This window comes from Oreochromis niloticus, linkage group LG12 (genome assembly GCF_001858045.2).
Source record: "Oreochromis niloticus isolate F11D_XX linkage group LG12, O_niloticus_UMD_NMBU, whole genome shotgun sequence".
NCBI lineage: Eukaryota > Metazoa > Chordata > Actinopteri > Cichliformes > Cichlidae > Oreochromis > Oreochromis niloticus.
The window spans coordinates 7,453,412-7,470,636 of record NC_031977.2 but is presented as its reverse complement, the minus strand read 5'-3'; the positions used below and the strand labels follow the sequence as shown (position 1 = coordinate 7,470,636).

The 17,225-nt window shown below is 44.0% G+C and overlaps 1 protein-coding gene across 1 annotated transcript in view; it reads left to right on the top strand.

Annotated features, from left to right (window-relative positions):
- The window catches only part of sema4c (sema domain, immunoglobulin domain (Ig), transmembrane domain (TM) and short cytoplasmic domain, (semaphorin) 4C), a 104,162-nt gene extending 87,845 nt beyond the window's left edge, over positions 1–16,317 (top strand). Inside the window, 8 exon segments of the mRNA XM_005472982.4 lie at positions 1,036–1,180; positions 1,614–1,827; positions 5,557–5,672; positions 8,360–8,517; positions 9,696–9,787; positions 10,038–10,807; positions 10,810–12,605; positions 15,067–16,317. Coding sequence (XP_005473039.2) covers positions 1,036–1,180; positions 1,614–1,827; positions 5,557–5,672; positions 8,360–8,517; positions 9,696–9,787; positions 10,038–10,807; positions 10,810–10,932 — 1,618 coding nt within the window. The 3' untranslated portion in view covers positions 10,933–12,605; positions 15,067–16,317.
- The last annotated feature ends 908 nt before the right edge of the window (positions 16,318–17,225 follow it).

Genomic DNA, 17,225 nt, shown 5'->3' with positions numbered 1-17,225 from the left:
ATTAAAAAACTCGGTGCTTTTCCTCAACATTTTGCTGCGATGTTCCAAAGAGCAGGAAAGTAAATAAACAGCAGACAGAAATGAGGCAGGTCGAATTGTCTTACGTTTCACGCATGTGCAATACAGGAACGTAGCGTTTTTGATCGTTTCAGTGTGGATGAGCAACCGGTCGGAAACGCTTGAAAACGATAGTGTGGACGCAGAGTGTTTTTAGACGAAAGCACAGTTTTCAAATTTATCCGGATTAGTGTAGACGTAGCTGTTTTCACACCTTGGCTCGTGTGATTAGGTAGAGGATCAATAGGGGGTCCAGGACCTTTTTGGGGACACTCCCACCGGGCTTAAAATTGCTTAGAACTGAAGAAGCTTCTCAGATGAGAGGTGAAACGTCTTCAAGGAAACTTAAAGAAGTCCAGACGCTTTTCTTTCCAAGCTCCTTAGATTGCTCACAGCCTGTCTGTCAGTCCCTCATTTTCAGAGTGGAATTTAAAAAAGGGTGGGGGGTAGTTTCATTCCGGTGAATGAGCATGGAAATTAAAGATATTCGTGAGATATCAAGTAAAAGTATAATTTAATGTGTCTGGGTCAGACGTCAATACCCAATTTGAGTCCCACTTGGATGTCTGAAAATGTGTTGGGGGAAAAAATATTTTTTGAAGAGCTCCCGAACCCCCGACCTCACCATTAAATGAAATGCATTTCCTGAGTCACGGCACTAATTGATGGATTTCACTGGCGTATGAAGGAACCCTCGTACATGTGCATCAATTTGTGCCTCACCATGGAAACAGTGGAGATGTGTCAACAAATCAGTTTTAAACCATACATTTAATATCTATTTACTACATTGTGATTACCGGGAGGGTCCTTTAAAAGCAGCACGCTTCACTGCCTGGTATTTCTGGATTCTGCTATTTTTAAACGTACATGTTCACCTCCTGTTGAGTGTGTCTGGCTGACTTGCACGACAGGTAATTTGTCTCTATTATTACTGCCACACATCACCGATTCCCCCATGTTGCTGCCATGTTCCAGGGGTGACGTGGACGTGTCAGCTGTGTGTCAGTACCAGATAAGTAACGTGAAGGAGGTGTTCAAAGGGTCCTACAAGGAGTACAGAGAGGCGTCCCAGAGGTGGGGACGCTACACGGGTTCTGTCCCCACACCGCGGCCGGGATCGGTAAGAAACTGCCCATGTCAATGTTCACATTTTTGATCAAGCTGTAGACAGCTTCAGAGAGCAGAAAGTAGTCCCTATGGGATAGTTCAGGAGGGAGGGAAAACAAGAAGAAAAAATGGGTGATGTGGCGTAGCTTGGAGGCCAAGGACATAATGATCCAGCTCCACAGGAAAGGAAGGAGAGGAAGGGGTGTGATGGCAGGGGGAGGTGAGAGCGAGTGCGAAGCAAAACTGAAGAAGAGGAAGGGGGGAGGGAGGGCACTGGTTTATAAGCCAGCTAACCATGCCAACCTGTGTCAGCTGCAGCTAAGAAGTTTCCTCCTCTTCCTCTTTCTCCTTCCTGGCCCTCTTACTTTCTCCTCATATCCTTCTCCCTTCCTTTCCCCGCTTCATTTCCCTCCCCTGTCCCTCCTTCTTTTCTCTCTTTACTGCAGTGTATAACCAACTCAGACAGGGAGAACGGCTACAACAGCTCCCTGCAGCTGCCTGACGCCACACTCAACTTTGCCAAGAAGCACCCTCTGATGGAGGACAAAGCTCTGGGCCGCCTCCTGCTGCTCACCAAGGGCGTCAACTTCACGAGGCTGGCGGTGGATCGCGTCAGCGCCCTGGACCAGAGGCCGTACAACATGCTCTTCATCGGCACAGGTAATGAATCGTGATACTGGCATGGGTGTTTGGCTAAAAAACTTATGTTTTTATTGGGGGGAAAAACGCATCACTAATCGTGTACTCTCCCTCCTCAGAGCCTATTCCCACTGCTCAACTGTTTACACTGCACACACTTCTCCCATCCCTGGCACTTCAACAAGAAAACTCTGATTGCTTCCATTGCTACACTTAAACTGAAGCAATAATTCAAGTCTTTTAATGCCCCCTACCCCTCCAGTGACTTCTCGGCTGCTTTCAGCGCTTCCACTTCAACTGTCACTTCGGCTAATTTTTGCTCTTTAACTAACGGCCCAAATGCTGTGACATTTCAACTGCAGTCGCTTCTTCCATTCCCACTGACACGACTATTCACAGCTCGCCGCCCGTCTCCGCTCAATGCGGCGCAAGAGGCCAAGAGAGCATCTTGCTCTGGAGCTTCAAGAAAAAAAGGCGATAAAGTTAAATCATCGTCTTTAAGCACACAGCACAGTGTCCATGATTTATGATGTTTCTGTTATTTTTTTGACCCCCATCTGTAGAGCTGGGGTGTTCTCAGCGTGCCAGTGAAAATATATGACATGCATAGAGTGTTTGTCATAGAGATAAGAGCTTACGGGCCGTGGCAGCACAGAGGAACAGGTACTGGCATAAGGTACGGTGGCACGAAAACAACATGCCATCTGGCCAGACTTTAGCTGGGTTTCAATTAGGGGCTAGATTTGCATGCTGAGATCCGTCTTCATGCATCAAAGGAAACGTCTACGCGCCCGCGACTTAATTAATATCTCCAGTCAGTAACCATTGGCCCATATGCAGGTGTCCTGTTTTGGATCAGAAATCAGCCCGCCCTCCCGGAGCCTTAATCCTGGATAATACACATCTAATAGCGGATTCCAGGGAATGTGAATTTGAATGCAGCCCATCTCATGAATGGAAAGACTCACCTACTTATCATTCAGATCACTGCAGAGACAGAGTGACTGGGACAACACTGACAGTGTGACAACAGCGGACTCGGGGCTTCTCTGCTGGCAGGCGGTGAGGCCAGCCCGGACACACACATGGCCGCTGCTGCTGCGACACAAACACACACACACACACACACACACGCGGGCGCTAGCACCTTACTAATGGACACACACAGATATGCACACTCACACTCTCTGAGCCAAGTGCAGTCATCCCCGCTTGTCGTGCTTCACGGCACAAACTCAACGGGGCCCTTGGCAGACGTGCGCTCACAGTGCCAATTGGGCTGCGGGCTTGATTAGCTATTAGCGACGGCATAGCGACAGCTGATGTGAAAAAAAGACACAGAGAGAGAGAGAGAGAGAGAGAGAGAGGAGAAGCGCTTGACAACACTGTTTTTAAAGGGGGGGAACAGGCTGTGGGATTGAGGGATTAGCCGACACTGGTCTGTGACGGCGTGAGAGGCGAGTGCGGTGATATGCTTCCTGCTTGCTATGCCTGTATGTGTATTTCCATCTCTCAAGCCCCCCTCTGGCTGCTGGGTTAGCTTTTCGCATTATCTGTGACAGTCTCGTAATCAAGAGGACCACAGAAGAAAGCGCATGTCAGCACGTAACACACACGCACACACACACACACAAACACACACACACACACACACACACATCAAGGTCACCCCACCAGCTGTGCCTGAAATACCTTTCATCACCAGGGATCTAAACTTGTTCACAATGCCCTACATGAAAGGAGCACAGGATCTCCTCTTCCTCTTCCTCCAGCATCAGCTCCCCACACACCACTTAAAAAAAAAAAAAAAAAACAACTCTTCAAATGCTGTTACCCGAGGTGTTGAAGGGCCAGGAGCACCACCAGTCTTTTAAATTCATCTTTAGTTTGTTGCTGAGCTGGAGCTCAGTAAGGCAGCTGGATGTTCCAGCGAGAAAATTTCCTTTTCGTGACCTTTTCAGTCACAAATTGATGTCGATGAAAACGATTGATGACACTCTGGCTTTGTGCATTAGTGATGCACGTTTTTCTGTTGGAGGGGACTTTCTTCTCGTCTAATGTTGCTTTTTTTCCAGCCAATATTTTTAAATTTAAAATTTAAAGCCTGCATATATCTTAAGGTTTTCAAACTTGTAGAAATGTTCTGCACAGCCTTTGCACCAAACACCAAACCAAACAGATTTGCACGACAGCTTTGCACCTGCAGGTCCACATGCTAGCTAACACCAAATTGGACCAAACTGAAAGCTGATGCTGAAGGCAGGCAATCTCGGGAGGGAGAGGTGTGGGACTGAGAACTTCATTACTGAGTGAAAAGAGAGGCCCGTGTATCCATTTGCTGCGAGACAGTATCAGTTCGCAAAGAACATATTTGTGTCAGGGGTTTTTTACACAGTCTACACAACAACAGACAGGAAACAGGCAGAAAGTTACTCAACTGGAAAGAAGCGTACCTCAGAATCCAAGTGTTTAAACCAGAACTACAGGAGGCTGTAAAGGCAGGCAAAACAGCCGAGTCGGGGGTTCTGGGAGAAATCTGGAAGTTTTACTACATTGTCGATTATGATAGTTCCAACACATCCGTGCAGGTGGTTATGTGAAACTTTGAAAAAACTTTTGCAGGGAAAAAAAAATAAAAAGGTGATGTTGCAATATAACAGCCTTATGATTGCCTACATTGTAGTTAAAACTGTAGTTAAAGTGCACAATTTTGTTGACTGGTCAACAAAACCTTTACATGCGCAAAGTTACACTTGAAGATTATGCAGGCCTTGCATTTTCAGTTAAAGCATGTCAGTATAGTATACATGTCTGACCCTTGGCGTGATGCTGATGTGTGGCCCGTAGTGAAGCTGGCCTTGTTTTGAGTCACACCAGGAAAAGCCCAGGTGTAATTAATAACACCACTTAGAGCTGCACTGAGGTCAGCTGCTCCATTTACGGCCTCTCTCTGTTTGTATACCGGCTCTTCAGCACATCGGAGCACATATGATCAGTGGTGTTAGTTTAGTTTTACCTGTTTTGGGGTTTTTTTTCCTGCTGTGGCAAGTCAGAAAATGCCATAAAACCTTAACTGTTGCCTTGCTAGCTTTTCAGACACTAAGCGTGAACCAGGAGCAATTGAGCAACACACTCAGTGTGTCTTTGGCAATCAATAGAAATAGAAATGCTGAAGAAAGCGTTTGCTGCATAGGTTATGTCTTTGCAGCTTGTGCTTTAATATTTAAATCGTTGGCACCAAAGGAGTGCCTGTACATTATCATATTTCATCATTAATATTTAAATGAGCTCCTGTGTGTGTGTGTGTGTGTGTGTGTATGTGTGTGTGTGTGTGTGTGTGTGTGCGTGTGTAAATATGTTAGGATGTTATTAATAATAAAGTAAAATGCTGTGCAGTCACAGGTGATTGTGTGCTGATCATTAATATTTAAACTGATGGATGCAGTGACAGGTGCATGGGGTAATTTACTGTAGCATATCACTATGGTACAAATGAACTGGAGCGCTGGCGCAGGTTTATTTTTGTAAATATTTGCCAAAATTGTGTGATTTATATGTACATTCCCTGCTTTGCTGTCAAAGGTGTGCTGGGTGTTCTGTGTTGTGGGTCGTTTGAAATATTCGTGCATACAATGTGGGATGAGGAATGATTACTGCACCAAAGTAAACTTGATAGAAAACTGCCATGTGAATAGGACGGAAGTAAAGTGAGCTCAAACCTTCTTCGTCTTCTTCCTCTCTGTGCTGCAGCGGAGGGCTGGCTGCAGAGGGTGGTGATCCTGGGTTCAGAGGCCCATGTGATAGAGGAGATCCAGCTGTTTGAAACGGCCCAGCCTGTCGACAGCCTGACCATCTCCCACGCCAAGGTAAGAAAACAGCAACAGGATGTGTTTCAGTTGTTGCCGTTTTTACACGTGGAAGTCTATTCACACAGCCCAGCGTGCCAACACAGTTGTATGGCATCATCTGCGGTTTTGGAGAAGTCTCGCGAGAGACCGCTGACATGTGAAGTGAAGAAAACGGATGATCTCACGCCAAATCACAACAACAGTTTCCTCAATGTGCTTTATATTGTAAGATAAAGACCCTACAATCACACAGAGGAAACAGAGAAAATCCCAACAATCATGGCACCTCTTTGTGGGTGGGATATATTAACAAGGGAACATTTTGTCTTCTAAGTTAACGTATTAGAAGCAGGAAAAATGGTGCAAGTATAAAGATTTGAGTTTGACAAGGGTCAGATTGTGATGGCTACCCGACTGGGACGAAACATCTCCAGAACTGCAGCTTTTGTGAGGTGTTCCCGGTCTGCAGTGGTCAGTATCTATCCAAATGGCTCACTGATAGACACGGGGAGCAAAGGCCAGCGCCTGTGGTCCATCCAACAGACGAGCTACTGCAACTCAAGTTGCAGAAAACTTAAATCTGATGGAAAGACATCAGTATGCACAGTGCATCACACTTTGTTGTGTATGGGGCTGCATGGCCACCGAGCAGTCAGGGTTCCCGTGATAACCCAAACTAGGAATAAAACAGCATATCTTGACCACCTCTGGGTTAGCTGTGTCCAGTCCTACTTAAACCCTTAAAAGTAAAAGAGTTACTAAATGCCGTGCGGTCTTATTTATGTTAAAATACAGCGATAGCCGCTCACACTTTGAAACTGTGTTTCCTGCAAGGCATTCACAGTACTACACTCGTGTTGCACTCATGAAACATGCTGGTAGTCTGAGTGTTGCTCGAAGCATCTGACACCTTCCTCAGCTCCAAGCCGTTAACTAATCGGTGTGCGAAGTGGGCGTTAATATTAATGCAGGATATAGCCCCTTAATTGGAAAGGTGTGGAGGGAAGGTGTTTTTAGGTGTTGCCACATGCCGAGCGCTCGCTGGAACACGCTGACACCTCGAATCGCTCCGGTGCCCCTTTAAAACACTCGGCTTTCATTTAGTTCAGACTCAGATTTAGATTAAAAACATGCCTTCAAGGACCATTGTGTTGGATGCAGTAGCACAAATGAAAGACAGTATTCACAGTTAGTATTCAGTCCACCTGTAACTTCCTTTTCTGTCTCTTTAGAATGAGGTCTTCATGTCGTATCAATTAGCATCTCTGAATTAAAATGGAAAAAGCAAAACAATAAAAGCCATGATACTAAATTTTGCCGATACACCGGCAACCAAAATGAGGACACGACCTATGCAAACTACTCTTTGATCATTATCCTTGTTTATGGAGTTGTTCTCTAAGCCTGCCTTATGATGTCCTTCACACAAGGCAACAACTTCATAACAAGCATTTGAATAAAGTCGTATAATGGTCCTATTTGTTTAAATAGCTCATTGGTAAGCTGTTGTATAAAGTAGAAAACACACCAGCAATTTACACAATATATGTTGTCACTTTGATTTGTGGGACAGCGTTCCTTTCCATAGAGGAAGTCCACTGTATCCTCTGCCAAACAAGGGGGAAAAAGGACGCACAGTAGCATCTTTCCATAGCAATTTTTAGATTTCAACATCCTCTAACTGTGGCTCCCATGCACATATTTCTGGGTCACTGCACTCAGCAAAACTGAGTATTTCACCACAACCAGGGAGTGTGTCCTCTGCTTCAGAGCAGACTGGTATGTCTTCACAGTATCGCAGAATGGACCAAGCAGAAAGACTCTAGCAGTGCCTTTAGCAAAGTGACGTCTGCATTTGGTTCTGTTACACACTTGGAAAGCAGGTGTCTCGATACATTTACACTAAGAAAGTCTGAACAGACCACATTTAATTCACCTCTTCTTTTACTCTACTATTTGAATTTGAGCTTTCAGCTGTTTCCATGGCACCACACACTGCTAGGTGTATTGTTTTCTGTCTTTGTGAGAGATGAGAAATCTTAATGGTCTCTCAGGGATGGGGGGGCGGCTACAGAGTTCCTTTTTGTTTTGGGAATCTCCTGTCTGGTTGCTCTCTCTTCGTCTGATCACATTCCTTCAGCGTGTTTTTTGAATCTGTTTTTTTCCATCTTTGTTGTCTCATCATTTCCTCATTGGTATCCAGTGGCAGCAGTGCTGCTTTGTCTTGTGATGATTTGTTGCCTGATGAATCTGAAAGTCTCTTCCCAAATAACAGTCATTACAATCCTTCACCACAGCGGGGAATTGAACCCTTGGCCCTTCTGTTTTCTCGGCCTCTCTGCCCTGTCACCTGAGCCTGTGTGCTGACGGCCGCTGTGTCCCTGCGGCTCTACAGCAGCGCGTTCGTCGATCGATGGCGTTCCGACGGGGCGTTCCCGGCCCTAAAGCTTCGTGCTTATCTCATTAATGCTGGCTTAGCTGCGATCAGACATTTTATAACAGCATTTTGTGAAAAGAGTGCAAACCAGATTGGATTTGGAGGAGGGTCGGGGGGGTGAATGTTATTGTAATTGAGAGTGATTATCCCATTATCTCCTCTAACCCCTAACTGAGTCCCTCTCTCCCTCTCTCTCTGTTTATCTTTCTTCTGGATCTGGACTTTGTCTTCTTCTTCTTCTTCTTCTTCTCTTTCTGCCTCTCTGTAGAAGTACTTGTACATCGGATCTCGTTCTGAGGTTCTCCAGCTGCCCTTGGCCAACTGCAGCCGCTATCAGTCTCAGCCAGACTGTCTGCTCGCCCGGGATCCCTACTGCGCCTGGGACAGCGAGGGTAGGGCCTGCGTCCGCATCGACCTCCACCGAGGGTGAGACTAGTACCTATGTACACCCATCCATCCATACTAAACTGAAAAAATGATTTGCTTTAAAGCAATCTGCTGATGTACAACTGTTAGACAAGCATCTGAATCACCCCTGAAACAAAATGTACCCCTTTAACCGTTTCACTAATCGGAATATTCCAGTGCCTGATCGGAGCAGGCTGATTTCATTTATCCAATCATCATTAGATAATGATGATTGGATCTATCTTCCACTTCACCGCTCTAAATTATAATTAATAAGGAAAACTATCGTATCTTTTTTCCACTGATTCATCTCAACATCACCACCAGTCCGGTCAACTAGTGACATGGTTCTAATTTACGCTCTTAAGAAAAGTTCAAGCTGGTTATATCCCTTTGTGACGAGTCAGTACGGCATCTGACACCAGCCAGTTAGACTTCCTCTCGTTTCAGCTTGCCTCGGGTACTCGTGTCGAGTTAAGTCTGTGTTTGTCCCAGATTTGCAAGTGTGTCCCTGCGCATCTTGCAAATCATCTCCTCTCATCAGGAATCTGTCAAGGAACCGGCAGCTAAAAAGTCTCCAGGGACTCAAAAACTGCTTAGTAATCATACATCACAGTAACTGTGAGTCGGCAAAAGAACTCAGTGTATATGAACTCAACAGAACTATAAAGCACTTTGTTTTTTTTGATGTGGTTGAGTTTGCTTGCACTGATTTTTATTTCATCATCACATCTTTAGTTAAAGAAACTTGAAAATAACAATACGGGGCTCTAATGACTGCTGCCTTTTTGCATCCTTTAGTGTTTTTGACACTGATCGATCGAGAAATGAAAAAACTACTACGACTCCTATTACTACAACTAGTCCATGCATACACACATATACAGAGATACAGAGATTCCTTCATTTGCCAGTGAAATGCATAAATCCTATAAAATAAAATTTTTAGACTTTCAGCCTGAAGCTGTGAGGTAACCTTGGCTTTCCGTACTGTTACAGTTTTTATTTTATTTCTACTGAATTATCTGTCTGATTAAATACATTTTGTTGTTAAAGTGTTGGAAAAAATATTTTTCTGTGCATTTTTTATTGATTCCCCTTATTCTGTGCATGTTTCTTCTACTACTAAAATGTTCTCGGTTCCTTATTGTAACATGATTAATCTTCCTCTCTGCTTTCTGCCCTCTTCTCTCCAGGTCCACCTCCTCCCTCTCACAGGACCTCATGCTGGAGAGGTTCAACCGGGGAAAAGCCAAGTTTGATAAGCCGGTTTCCATCCCCAGCCCTGGTGAGTGTGGCGCTCACACCTCTCTAGTGGCCCCTTGTGGGAATTGATTGTCAGTGCAGGAGCAAATCAGCAGCAAGTAAAGAGAATGGACTCAGCGAGTACATTTGAACTGAGCTGAATAAATTGAATTAAGCACAGGAGAGCTGGCTAGTGCAGAATATGAAATGGATTTATTATGGATGACACTTAACCCCCACTCTTGTCTTCTCTTCCCTGCACCTTCCGCCCCTCCTCCATCTCTCCTGCGCAGAGCACTCCCGTCTGAGGAACGTCACCGTTGTGGTGGGGTCTGACATGGTGCTGCCCTGCCAGCTGGTCTCCAACTTGGCTCAGCCTTGTTGGGTTCTCAACGACCGTGAGCTTCAGCTGGGTGATCCGGAGGCAGGAGGGCCGCGCTTCGATCGGACCCTCAAAGCTCTTATCGTCCCTGAAGCGGGCCAGTTGCAAGCGGGCCGCTACATCTGCTACTCTGAGGAGCAGGGAGTCAAGTTTCAGACAGAGCGCTACCAGGTGGCAGTGGTAGCCAGCGCTCCAGTCTTCATGGAAGCACGGGCTCCGGACAGCAGCATGGGCCTCTTCTGGGTGCTGGTCATCACGCTTGGAGCAGCGTGCCTGCTGCTTCTTGTCGTAGCTCTGTACCTGCGCAGGAGGCTGAAGCTGGCCCTGGGAAAGGGAGCAGACATGAAGCCTCTCGAGAGCACCCTCGTATACCCCATCACCCTGCCTAAGGAGCCGCCCACCTTCGTGCCTAGCAAGATGCCCACGGATGAAGACCGCTTCTGGGAGACAGGCGCCAACTACTATTATTCAGACGGCTCCCTGAAGATCGTTCCCGGTCATGCCCTGGGGCCCAGCAGCGTCAGCAGCACGGCGTCGCCCAGCGCCATACCCGGCCAGCCCATCCACTCCCCCAGCCGTCTCAGCCTCACAAACATCAGAGGCTCCGGTAGCAACGGCTACATCCGCCTCAACCTGAGCACAGCAGGGGAGGAAAGGGCTAGCGGGACTGGTGCTGGGGCGGCGGGCTGGGGGGCCTTGGCATGGGTGGGAACGACTACTCCAGCCCCTTCAAGGAAGAGCTGAGACGCACCCTGCAGCAGAGAAGCGTGCTGCCCGACGCAAACCCGGAGGAGTCGTCGGTCTAGGCCCGTCCTCCTCCGTCTCTGTTCCCCGAGTTTGAAAAAAAACAAAACAACCAACCTACCTCTGTCCTTTCGAGGATGCCTGCTCTCTCTCTCTCTCTCTCTCTTGCAACAACATGCTGTCGATTCCCCCGCGCTCTCTCTCTCTCCCTCTTTCTCGCTCCACCAATGGCTGTTTGGCTCACTGTAGACATTTATAGCACACAGCATGTTAAATATACACACTGATACACTGTGTTCGAGCGACATGAACTCTTCTAATTATTGTGTTTTGGACAACATGCAGTCATGGTTGTGGCTTTTTCTGCTTCCACTGTGCAACCGCCACTTGTGTACATTGTGTATTTAAGAAAAAAAAAAAAAAGAACGAACGCAGGGGAGAACACCTCGAGCACGGAAATCAAACAAATGGCGTTACCTGTTCTCAGAAGGGCACATTTCTTCTACAAAGAGCGGACCAAGCGAAGCGTTTTGCCCCTGTTCTCAAACCACTTGACAAACGACAAGGGCAACTAACTGGAAATATTGAACTGATTCTTTGTCCTTCTGCTCCTTTGAGACTTTTACAGCTTACTGCACTTAAAAACTGGAAGCGTGTCTTCCCTTTTTTTTGTATTCGTGAGCCGAGAGTGTGAGAGCGGTAGAAAAAAAGCCTAATCTCTAAGCAAGACGACAATCATGTCCCCGAGCTTCATACGGGATGGAAAGGAGAGAGGAGAGAGAGGGAAAGACAAAGAGAAGAAATGAAGTGGAAAAAGACTACGTTTTTTAAATATTTTTTGTTGAATGAAGGACAGTCTCTCGAGACAGTTTGTATTTTCGCCCCTTCCACGCCTTGTATTTACCACCCGAGAAAGACTTTGATCTCTTCCTTTTTGATTTGATGTGATGACCATTGCTTTGAATTAAGACATTTCTCGTTATTCTTTTGCTCCGGAAATACAGCAGTGTTCAAATAGTCATCGGCGACTAACGGCTCCCCACTTTGGAATGACAATGCGAGGACAAGCTCCTGGCGTTACATTACTCCTCGCACGGCCCTGCATGGTGACCTTCAAACAAACCTTAAACTCCCATATACTTCAAGTGCACTCCGTATGACATTTATTAAGAGTCACAGGGTGTGACAGATAGGTGTTTTGGTTGCACTTTTTTTTCTGTGGAAGCTTGTGCAAAGGCTATTTGCATTCAGCTCATAGCAGCTGAGCAGTAATTGCACACTTGATTTCAAATCGAAGTTGACGTGAAGACATTTGGCATGGAGAATGTAGCTGAGCCCTCGCTGTTGCGACCGCTGTGGATGTCTCAATAAGTGCTTTATATTCGATGTGTTTGGTGAGGGTGGTAACTTGCACTGCCAAGAAAGAAACTACCCCTCCCACACACACTTTTACACAGACACAGACACACTCACAGTCCTCTGAATCCCAACCATCCTGGACTACAGTGTGTTTGTGATGGATCCTTAAACCCCTTTGAAACCCCCCTCCCTGTTACGCCCAGAGACGGACCCGGAGCTACTGTGGACTTATACAGATGGAGAATAATGTAAAACATGACGACATGAAGAGAACACACACACACACACATACAGTGTTGATGGACAGACAGACTGAATGAACCTGTACCGACAAACGGGTGGCTCCAGACAGGAAGTGGCCAGAAACCAGTGAAAGGTATTGTTCCACTTAATTAAATCCATGAAAGCAGATTTAAGAAATGTCATAGCCATAAACGATTTCCAGTTCAGAGTTTTTAGCTCTTGCTGCTGCTCAGTGTAGTGTTGCAAATTATTTAGTTTATTTATTTGGCTTCTCTGACACTTCGGTTGCCCAGAGTGTCTCTTAAAGGAATAATTCAACATTTTGGGAAATTCACTTAAGGTGCTTTCAAATATGCTCTCCTTACTATTAAAGTAGCCCTATTATACTGTTTTCCCAAAGCAGTGCTTATATTCATGAATTCTACTGAAGTAGCTTTGGATGATTCACAGTTCAAAGTCCTTATTTATCTCAAGCTGCCTTATACTCCTTCACATTTTCCACAGCAGTCATGTAGGCTGGTTTGGAGATGGGCCAGTTCTGGCCCTCAGGCTTTACGTTTGACACCCGTGTCTTTTACATACACTGACCAAGTGTGGACATGTTTAATATGAGCACCCACCATAGTAACAGTATTCCTGTGACCGAAAACACTGAAAAGTACAGTAAGCTTCACTGTTTGTTGCCTGTTGAATATCAGGTTAGGTATGGTGAAAGTCTAAACACACAAGATCACCTCACAACCGCGTACCAATCTAAGAGATTGATGCACCCAATAAGGTCACTGTCTGAAAGGGTTTTTCACACCTGTCTGTTAATTATGATGCTGAAAGCAGGCCAACTGTGCCAGCTCTCACCAAAGGTTACAAAGCTTGCTAAATACACAAATGCTAAGTGCAGCCCAAAAATATGTAGCTGGAGCATCTTTAACTTGAATCTGTTTTACACTTTCTTTGACAAAAATTTAATAATGTAAGAAAGGCCAAACTAGTTATTTCTTTACTGGACTGATGGATCTAGCTACCATGATATTTACCACTGGTTTGTGGATACATTTTGCTAACTTTTTTTCCCCACCAATGTGATTAGCTGTTAAGTTTTTGGAAGGTGCTAACAATGCTAATGCAGACTAATGCTTACTAAGCTACATTTGTAGATTTTATATCCAAGCGCAGGGACACAGACTCCTGTATCACACAGTAGACCAATACATCTTGTGGCACCAACACCACAAACTCATTTAAGAGGTTTGGTGACTCGAATTAGCAGACGTGAGGCCTAGAAAACAGCAGCTAGCTACAGGCCTTAACAAAATCCAGATAGAGGAGTTATGAATAGCTTTAGACCCTCTACAGTTGTTGTCATGGGAGATTCTATACTTAGAGGCCAAAAACTTTTTTTATACCCTTAGAGGAAATGCACTTTAGCACTGGCTTTGTTTTTCGAGGGGCCCGGACTAAAAGCCTTTGAGATAAACAAAACTGACCAAAAAGTTGGGAAATTCTTGTAACCATGAGGGCAGTCGGTCTGCTTTGTGATAAATAAAGCACAACTTCTCTTACTGGTTTCATATTTGCTTCAAAGCAAACAACTGAACTTCCACTGCTAAAGTTGTAAACAGTAATAGTCAATAACCAAAGACCATTTTAACAGATGTTACAGGTGTTACTGGCCGCATTAATTAACAACCCGTACCTGAATAGAACAGATCCTTTAATTAGTTTAATTAGTAACAACTGCACTTAGTTTCTATTTCATGCCAAATATTTCAAGACCAATGTCATAGTATCACTACAGTATAAGAATAGTTACCGACCTGAGGCCCGGCCTGGTCTATCCCAATAAGCAGCCATTTATCATTTATCATGAGATTTGGTTCTCATGTAGTGACTTTTGTTTAACTTTACTGGACACCACTAGCGCCATCATCATGTAAAAATTTGCGTATGTCCAATTTTAAAAAGGTCTATCCATCCCATTTTACCAGCTTGTTTTTTTCCATCAAAGCTGTCCTGTGCTCTTTTATGCAAGTCTTGAAGTGCAGGTGCACCTGAAAAGCTATCTCCCTGGCAAAAGATAAGAAAAGGGGCCACACACAGCCTGAAGCTTGTGGCAAGAGCATTTTATTAAAGAGAAAATCCTCCAGTGTGACAGCCATCAAAATAAGCTGACCCAAGGAAGGCCTTCCTGCCTAAAACCTCTGTTTCAAAACCTCTGCTGTACTTGCAAGTTTGAGGGTCTTTTCATTTCAATCTCCTGCTCAGAATAGGCAACTAACTACATAACTACATATCATTACAGCCGCTGGAAGTTTTCATATCCCATAAGTTTTAGCACAAAGCCAAAGCCCATATTATCATATTATTGAATTTTCCAAAAGGTCACGTTGCCCAAAATACGATGTGTTCCACGCTGATGTAATGATGTCCGAAAAAAAATATTCTGACATACTTTCTGTTCCACTTCCAAGCAAACTTTGAAGCACAGCCAACAATAGATCAGATCGTGGCAAAGTCATATTGTGCATAACTTTTTTAGCTGTTTGCTGTTACTCACTCTACATGTTTTTGTCCTCCTTTTGTGCTTTGTCCATCAGGGGGTGGCTTTTATTTTTGGGACGTGTCTGTCGGGACCAGCGGAGCACAGCAAGAAAGAAGGGGACGGACAAAAAAAAGTGTTTTTGCCCCTCTGTGTACAGAGCCTTGAGAGAGATGTAGAATATTAAAATGATCCCAAGGTTGAAGAGGTAGTCGGCCATCAGCACTCCATCCTAGTGTTGCATGATTCTCTGCAAGTGGACTGTACATCTTTGATATGATCATCCTTGTACATCATTTTGTTTGATCATTTTTGGACTTTTACAGACACTAATATTGTGCAACACTAATGCTCCCTTTGAAAAAAGAAAAGAAAAATATTTCTGGTTTTATGGCTCAAGAGTTGTACAGGATTTCATTGCTGCATTTCAACATGTTTACCTTTTCTAAGCCTCTTCACCTTTTGGAAAAGCCAAAGTAGACTGCAGTTGCTTTTGTTCTTGTTGAAATATTGATTTAATTCAATTGCGGATTGATATTTAAGTCTCAGCAGTCCGTCCACTTTGCTGAATTGAGCTGATATCTGCAACCTTTCATATTTTATCTACAGCTAAATTTCCCCCGGAGCAAAATGAAAAAAGAAGACTTGAGACTGATGGACTTCCTGTTTATTTCCTGTTTACATGTCAGTCATTTATCTGCTGAATTTCTTATCTCCTAACTTAATGAAAGACTGAATGATGTACCAAAACTGTTATTTAATTTTTTAGCCCCTGAAAGCCAAATAAACAGTGGTGGATCAGGAGCAGATCTGTGATTAAAAACAATATGTCCATGTTATAGTATTAAATCCCCAAAAGCCAAAAGCTAAGAACACATTATCTCTTTACACTGGTACTTGGTTATGTCTTATATTTCTCCTTTTTTTTTAACAATTAGAATTTTATTTAATATAACATGTTGCAAAAACTAAAAAGATAACAGGTCTCAGGCTTGGAAAAAATGCATGTGTAGTGTATTTTATGTACATTTCTTCACTTCCAGTGCATTTGTCTGCTTGTAATATTTTCTCTCACACGAGGCTTTAAGTTCTGCTGTTTTCATGCTTTATCATTTGGATTATTCTGTTACCACCCAAGGTTTAGTTTGTCCCATTTTTGCTTTTCTGTTATTGGTCTATTATGTTTGTTTTTAAAGTATGTTAAGTAACTTATTTCATTTGTAAAAACATGTTGATATTTATTACCATTGTACATATGTCCTTATTTTTTATATGTGTATAGACATACACAAATAAAGATAGAGATCTACTGGAGGTGTGCGAGCTGGTTTGTTGGGGTGGGGAGGGGTTACCATTTACAGAAACCTTTATTAAAAAGCAGATAATGTACATTTTCTGTTTTCTTACGCATTTGTTTATGAACATATCCTATATCAGCCATTCCCAGACTTGAGAGTGCTTTGGCCCACTTAAAAAACAGGAAATCCCATGTGGCCCACCCAGTCTTAAATCTTCACTCTTATCAACATAAAACAGAGCTAGAGTGATTCCACGAACATTTTGATTAAAAAAACATATCACAGGCTGTTGGCTATAAATTGCTAATGATACCCAGTCATATGCAAAGTGTGAAGGCCAATGTGTGGCCCACCTGCCACTGGGACACATACAAACATACACAGTTGCATAAATAAATACGTAACTGTACGTACTTGTGAGTAATTTCAATCTGAATTTCTGTTATTACTGCAGCCTACCTGTAATACTTTCAACCCACACTTTGGGGATCATACTGGATAATCCTAAGAGAGACTGACCAGTTTTTCCAAACTGAACAGTATGATCCAGAATAAATGACCTGATCTATAAAGCCCTCAAGGAAGTGTTTAAAGAGGTTGTTTTCTCTGCAGATGCATGACAGGAAGTCTTTTGTGAGTACAGATATCACCTGCCAGTGACCATTAGAAAAATGCAGGTCTTCCATGTTAACTTTACTTGTCAGACTCAGGAGCTATGCTCATACAGTCTATGGTTGGAATCTGTGATTTAAAAAGTAATTGTAGTTGGAGGAAGGTGCAACAAACCCCATCAAGAGGAATATTAGATCGTGTTTACAATTCAATTTAATTTTTTTTATATAGCGCCAAATCACAACAATAGTCACCTCAAGGTGCTTTATATTGTAAGGTAGACCCTATAGTAATACATACAGAGAAA